The following is a 7617-nucleotide window of genomic DNA, read 5'->3' on the forward strand; positions in this document are numbered from 1 at the left end:
CAATTCAGCCTAACCTTCTATCTGAACATTCATGTTTGTGAACAGGCACCGTCAAGAGGGCCAGAAGCTAATAGTGGAAGGACGTTTATTTTCTTAAATCATCCCTCTTGTAGAGAATACCCAAGCCCCTCTGCTTGAGTAAAACCTCATGTAAATAACAGGCCCTACATAATTTAACATAAAATTTCCTTCATGGACAGTTAAGGGATTACAAAACCAGACAACCCATGGGAAACTCAGTAAATGTAATTCAAATACAAACTTTTCAAAATTTATACTTAACACATAAAAATTGGTTATCTACAGAAATGTTTGTACAAGAACTAAAACAACTTTAAGGGCTGATAGTAGTCTGTCCACATATTTCTGGTTAACTACTTGTCATTTAAAAGCTACTCAATAAATGTTTGACAATACAAACTTTGATGGCATATTTCTTGCAAAATACAATAGAGTATACTTTGTCCTCTATCCCATTGTCTTAAAAAAAAAAAAACAAAACTAAACTTGAACCTTCAAAATCAATCATACTAACAAATTCCCAGGATTCGCAGAGTTGAGTAAGTGGCCTTGATGGAAACACATCAGGCACACTCTAAAATGCAGCTTTACCTAATAATGCAATAATTGTGTTGACAGTGTCCAGCAGTTCCCAGCTGACATAAAACAAAACCAACATATTCTTATTCAAATCAATCAAACTAATGCATCAAAAAAGGTGAAAAAAACATAATAAATTACTTTGGTGTTATCTGGAATGGCAAAAACCTGTTTGTCTCCTTTTCGAGAAACTTCGTCCTGGTTGTAACAACTTTACTTCTCAAAGACAGTTAGTTGTTATCTGTAGAGGATAAGCCCATGAAATGTGAGCTTCAAGAATGTGCGATCGCTTTCAATTTCCTTTCTGTCTTTCTATTTGAAAATAAATTAAACAAATGTCTGGAGGCATGTTCATAGAAAAACATAACAGTTAGGGTGACAATTCTAATCTATAATGCGAATTTAAAAGAAAGGAGGTATAATTTGCCTTTCTCAAAAAGTAATTCCAATGTAAGGGGGTAAGTGTGTTACGACTTGTAAAATTGGAAATTGTTAATGACATAAGTCAACAGAACGCAAACCATGCCCGTTTGCTCCAACCAAGCAGAGCAAGACGCAGCGATAAGTTGACCGTTTCCATAAGCCAATTGGTGTTGCTCGACAACAACCGGTGTTGTGCTCCAAATATGTTGTAAACACTGGCAAGATTATTTTGCGATCACGCGATTTGAAATGAAATATAACCACGCGCTTTCGGCAAGTTCCGTAGGGGATTTCTTTCTCACGATGGCGTAAATTGAGCTGGCGAGCAAGTACTGTACATTTATGTCATACGTTTTTCATGTATATAAAACGTTCTCCGCTAAAAGGGTTACAAATTATAATCACACAGGCGTATTCGCTCCACGCCCGAACAGTTTGTGCGCTACGGAACGATAAAACTTTCTCCAAGCATTTATGGTCTTATTCGACCATATCCAAAATCCTGATGTAATTCCAACGATCAAGAACATCAAGTACTTGACCATAAATACGGTGAAATCCGGCTTGTCATTAACAATCGGGTATTTGGGGCAATCCGTGTCTTCCATATCATCAATGCAGGCCTGTTGATGCTTCCAGCCTTCAAGCCATGATTGCTCCCACTTTTCACGGTTTGCTTGCTCATAGAACAAACAACCAATTACTGAAATCGCAGGCAAAGTGTACAGAATGGAAAATACTCCGATTCGAATCATTAATTTTTCAATTTTCTCCCTCTTGCTATAATCGTCTTTTAACACTGATCTCACTCGAAACAGCGACACAAATCCGGCTAGTAGGAACGTAGCTCCAGCAACAAAGTAAACGAACAGGGGAGCCAACACATATCCCCTCAGAGCATTTAAATCTGAAAGTCCAACAAAGCAAACTCCGCTCAACTCGTCGCCATCGACTTTGGTCATCAATAAAATCGCAATTGTTTTAACCGCAGGAATCGCCCAGGCCGCAAGGTGGAAAAATTGTGCGTTTGCTTCGATAGCTTCTTGACCCCATTTTAGTCCAGCCGCAAGAAACCAAGTGAGTGTTAGTATAACCCACCAGATTGAAGATGCCATACTGAAGAAATATAACAGCATAAAAATTACCGTGCATCCTTCGTGTTTAGTTCCTTGCACAAGGATTGAATGACCATATTTAGATTCTGTGCAAGTTAAAGAGTCACCAGCAGAGAATCCAATGATATAGGCAACCGAAATCATGAAGTAACAACCTGATAGAAAAATAATGGGTCTTTCAGGGTATCGAAATCTCCTCATGTCAATAATAAACGTTAAAATTGTGAAGAGAGTTGATATGCAACAAAGAATGGCCCAAATCCCAGTCCAGAGACGGGCAATTTTTCGCTCCTTCTCGTCAAAATAGATGTTTTCGCACTTTGATGCACAGTTCTTCTTGCCAAAGAACATGTAGTGATCGTTATCAATTTCTTGCTCCTCCGGACAGCGGAAAGGCACCAAACTGATGTCGATCGGAGCCTCAGTTGAGTTAGATCCTTGTGGTCGTTCCTTGGAAGGCACGACTTGACCATTTCTACCAGTTGTATTCTTTCCAACACAGAGCTCATCGCCTAGTATTGGAAACTTCTCGCAACGTAAAGACTCGGGCCACGTGAAACCAAATTTCTTCATGAGATCTTCGCATCCATCTCGCGCACTGTCACATAGTGAACGGCATGGTGGAACTGGAATGCCAAGAAGAGTGCATATGGGGGCATAAACCGAACATAAGAAGAAGGCCAAATTCTCCGAACAGCCGACTTTTACTAGCGGGAAAAACTGATGAACCTCAAGAGCTGCTTCCTCTTGCGTTCTGTGCTTTAACATGTTTGGAAATATTGTAGTGTTGTACGGTAAACCGATGCAAAGAGGTATCGTCACAGACTCGCACTTCTTCTGGCACAAGCAAGGTAATAAACAAACCCCAAAAATCACGACGGGGAGCAGCAACCGTTCGAAACGCATACTGTAAGCGGCTCCCACCATGTTGAACTCAACAGTTACACAAAAGCAGTTCAATCCCCTCCTATATGCTGAACAAGACTACGTTCCTCGTCATTGACAAAATTCGGTTTTCTGAAACGAATTGTCAACGAAATTAGCATGCTTTGGCAGCTGAGAATGTGATTGGCTGGCGGTAAACGAGAAGGAGACAATCAAAATACCAAACAGGATCCGATTGGCTTAAATAACATGATCTATCTAATTACGAGTCAAACAAAACGTCTCCATGTAAAGGCCACCGGATGTTCAATCAGTCTCTCCGAATATCTTTAAAAGCTGTACGGTGTACTTTTCACTGGTATAATTTACTTGCGAAAGCATTTCTCTGTCAGTTATCATCAAACATTTTAGTAAAGGTACTTTGCAACAAACGATACGACAAAAACAACGAAGTCTCTTTTGTTATCTGAACAGATATATTTGAACCAAATGTTTATCAAGAAGCCCCTTGCTGTTTTCTCATATAATGGGGCATCTGGAATTCGTTTCTTAGTGGCGCCTTTCAGTCACGAAATTAGAAACCGGCGACTTGAAACTCAACGGGGAGTAAATTGCTTTCAGCGGAGTATTTCAGTTTACATTTGACAAAACCCTTGTCTAGAGTAAACAAAGTTCTTATGGCGTTTTAACCACGATACAAGATTCTTTATACTAAGATAACCTCTCATCAGATAACCAATTCATTTCCTTAGGAAAGTTTTGTTGCTTTGTGAGTACATTTCCTGAGGGTGGGGCGTTCTTCGCATTTTTTACCGTACCGCACTTTCGACGCTTTCTCTTTACGCTCTTTGTTCTTCAGTCATTTTTATTAAATCTGTATTTTCAGTATGGAAGAATATATTTATCTATCTCCGGTTTACTGATAGCAGAGAAATGAAGTTTTACTCCAGTCGCATAAACAAAGTATGGCAAGGATTTAAGGCATGAGTGTTCCGGCATGGTCATCATGAGCCCATCGAGAACTACGGGTAACAAACAAAACGCCGCCCTCCAATAAACACCAGACTAAGTTAAAGGAATGCGACCTTTATTCAAGGAGCAAATAAGGCATAAAATAAAGGACAACTCGATAATCTACACCCTCCTTTGAAATTTATATCAATTCAAGCAAAACGTTGAATCGTTAAAGAAAGTTACAAATGATTTACAGTATGTTGTGCTACATTATTAATGCCGGATAGATTTATGTTCCTCAAGGTAACCGAGCGCGAGATCCTTTACGGGCTCGATGGCTCGATGTGCCGCTGCTCGATATGCTGCGTCGAAAACGCCAAATTGGTAATATTTGATAAATGCCGTGGCGTTATAATATTTAATAAACACCGCAGCGTTTGATCGATTGAATACATGCACAAGAAATATATGTTATTCACCAGGCGGGAGGCCTCCCGAGACTTCAGCTTTATCATGACCGTAAATTTATTTTCAGTAGAACCAAAATTATTGTGGAGAATTCAAATATTGATTAAAAGGTACATCGATTGATTAAATTGGAAAAAATGAAAAACATCACGTTTTAGATAAATAGATAGATAGATAGATAGATAGATAGCTTTATTAAAAAATCCACTGCAGTCAAAAGGCTGGATTACGGACTGTACAACAAGAATGAAAACTAAATAAAAAAAGGCTAAAAATACTATATACGTATATATATTAAAATTCATAAACGAAAGAGCAAAATATAGCTCTTTGGTATACAAAGCTCTGCTTTCATGTCCAAATTGAGTACTGTGGGATGAGTCATCGCCGCGAGCATTGTGCATCGCTCACTAGGCTCTTCTAGTTTGAGCACTCTGGCATGGCTTAGACGATGCCACAAGTGTGGGATCGTTTGGGGATGCATATCGGTTCTCCCCCATTGCACCTTTAGTACTGCACTGATGAGGCCCAGAACGCCGTGGACTCACCGGAGCGTTCTGTGTTCATACGAATACCAGACCCTTACACTCAAAATTTGATCCCCTCGCCCTGATGGGGTTTTCTTAATTGAGGTACTCCACAAGGCCCCCAGTCCCCTGGCACACTATGATAAATCTTGTGTAAACTGTGATTTGTAATCACTCCCGCTAGCCTTACAGCACAGCGGTTTTTCGCTTTTCAAGTTTCGTTATTGATAACTTCGCCTGAATTTTTGTGATTCCAATCACCGTGGCTAAATCATTTAATCATCTTCAATCAAATTAACAATCACTGTATATAACAAAAATTTGTGAATAAAATTTGATCTGACAAAAAAAAAAGTACTGTTTGGCAAAATATCCGGAAGGACATCTTCGGTGCTGGTCTGAGTACCAATTGGGAAAGCGAAATAGCATGGCGGATCGCTCACGGTGTGGTCAAAACAAGGGCCTATCTCAAGTCATGACGCCAGTTCGCCGTGATCGATCAATGCGCGGGCTGTGGCGAGCGGGAAACGATCTCTCATGCGTTCTGCTCGTGCCGCCTCGTGTCTCCTGTGTGGAGCTGGATGTCAAATCTGATAAATCAGTTTTATGATCAACCCCTTTTACTTTCCGAATCTATTATTTTATTACGCCAAGGGCTGCCCCAAGGTTCCTCTTGGGCGCATTCAAATGCCATGACCTCTTTTCTAATAAAACTCACCCTAAATGAGCTGTGGGCCGCCCGGAACCTCGACACTTTCGAATCTAAACGGCCATCCGCTCAAACCATTATCTCTAAAATTAAGACCCGCATTCGCCAACGCATAACAACCGCCTTTCACATTGCACCTCGTGCTATCTTAACCACATTCTGGACTTACCGGAATGTCCTGTGCTCCTTTGCGAATCAGCAACTTATAATAAAGATTTAAACCCCCCCTCCCCGCAAAAAAAGCCTCTGCGTCGGGTCTCCTTAATTGGTGCACTGTGCAGAGGCTCCCCCCCCCCCCGCCTGTAAATAGTGTAAAGAATATGAAACCTTTCCCGAACAACTAGAACTTATCGTCCGCAAGCTAGGAACAATGAACCCCTAGTAACCATTAGTACTTAGTTCCCCTATGCGCCGCACTGCACAGCGGTATTCACCTTCAAATGTTCTGTTGTTTACGATCAAATGTAATTTAAAGACTAGCAAAAACTAACGATAAAAACCGACGTTTCGGTGTCATCATGACGCCATTGTCAAGGAGAAATAAAAAATGAAGTTTGTGGCAAGGTGTAACACTAAATTAGCATAAATATGTTACGAGCTAATCAAACAAATACTTTTGCGCGAATTGAATCGCTTTGCACGTTCAGAGTGGGTTTTAAGTCTCTGATGAAAATTATTCCCCGTTCCCCGTTCCCATTCCCCGTTCCCCGTTCCCCGTTCCCCGTTCTCCGTTTCCATTCTCCGTTCCCATTCTCCGTTCCCATTTCCCGTTCCCATTTCCCGTTCCCATTCCCCGTTCCCATTCCCCATTCCCATTTCCCGTTCTCATTTCCCGTTCCCATTCCCCGTTCCCATTCCCCGTTCCCTTTCCCCGTTCCCATTCTCCGTTCACATTTCCCGTTCACATTTCCCGTTCCTCGTCTTAGTAACATCCTCAAAATCACTCTTCCCTCACATTGTTTGTTATTGCCTTCACAAATAAACACCCATTAAAACACTGATCGAACCGACTATTTAAAGCTTATGTTCAGAGTTTTCTGCCATCGATCCTGTTCATCAGACTGTATGCAAATTTCTTTCGCTTGAATCTATAAACAAATTTGCATAGAGGCCGAACGAGCTTGCGTGACAGTTGAATTTGTTAATGAGTGGAGGTCTTTCTCTATAATGTACGGTGGCCCACAACTGTCACGGCAAAACCAAAAAGCCCACGGCAAAACCAAAAAGCTCACGGCAAAACCAAAAAGCTCACGGCAAAACCAAAAAGCCCACGGCAAAACCAAAAAGTTCACGGCAAAACCAAAAAGCTTACGGCAAAACCAAAAAGCTCACGGCAAAACCAAAAAGCCCACGGCAAAACCAAAAAGCTGACGGCAAAACCAAAAAGCTGACGGCAAAACCAAAAAGTTCACGGCAAAACCAAAAAGCTTACGGCAAAACCAAAAAGCCCACGGCAAAACCAAAAAGCCCACGGCAAAACCAAAAAGCTCACGGCAAAACCAAAAAGCCCACGGAAAAACCAAAAAGCGCACGGCGAAACTAAAAAACTCACGGCAGAACCAAAAAACTCGCGGCGAAACCAAAATACTCACGTGCTCACGGCAAAACCAAAAGGCAAGGCCAGATCCGTGGGTCCTGGACACTAATTGATGCGCGCAAAGGTTGTTGTAGGGGTGTTACGAAAACTAAGACCCTCGTAAACGAAGACCTAAGACCTACTGAGACCCGTCTTAGTTTTCGAGATTACGAAAAGTAAGACCCCCTAAAATCGAATCTGTCGAAATATAAAGTCAAATTGTAACCAAGACAGGTCTACTCTGTCAAATTATCTCCTGTCCGATCCTTTCCGCCGAGTTTTAGTTTACGGTAAATTTAGGAGTCTTAGTTTTCGTAATTTAATAATCTTAGTTGAAAAATTGGAAAAAACGTAGAAGTC

General features: G+C 41.2%; 1 protein-coding gene across 1 annotated transcript; it reads right to left on the minus strand.

Moving 5' to 3' along the window:
• Positions 1 to 257: 257 nt before the first annotated feature.
• LOC111332562 (frizzled-1) lies at positions 258 to 3622 on the minus strand. The gene has a single exon (XM_022937922.2). It carries the CDS (start codon positions 3063 to 3065, stop codon positions 1425 to 1427), a length of 1641 nt encoding a protein of 546 aa, XP_022793657.2. The 5' UTR covers positions 3066 to 3622; the 3' UTR covers positions 258 to 1424.
• Positions 3623 to 7617: the final 3995 nt, after the last annotated feature.

This window comes from Stylophora pistillata, chromosome 14 (assembly GCF_964205215.1).
Source record: "Stylophora pistillata chromosome 14, jaStyPist1.2, whole genome shotgun sequence".
Classification (NCBI taxonomy): Eukaryota; Metazoa; Cnidaria; class Anthozoa; order Scleractinia; family Pocilloporidae; genus Stylophora; species Stylophora pistillata.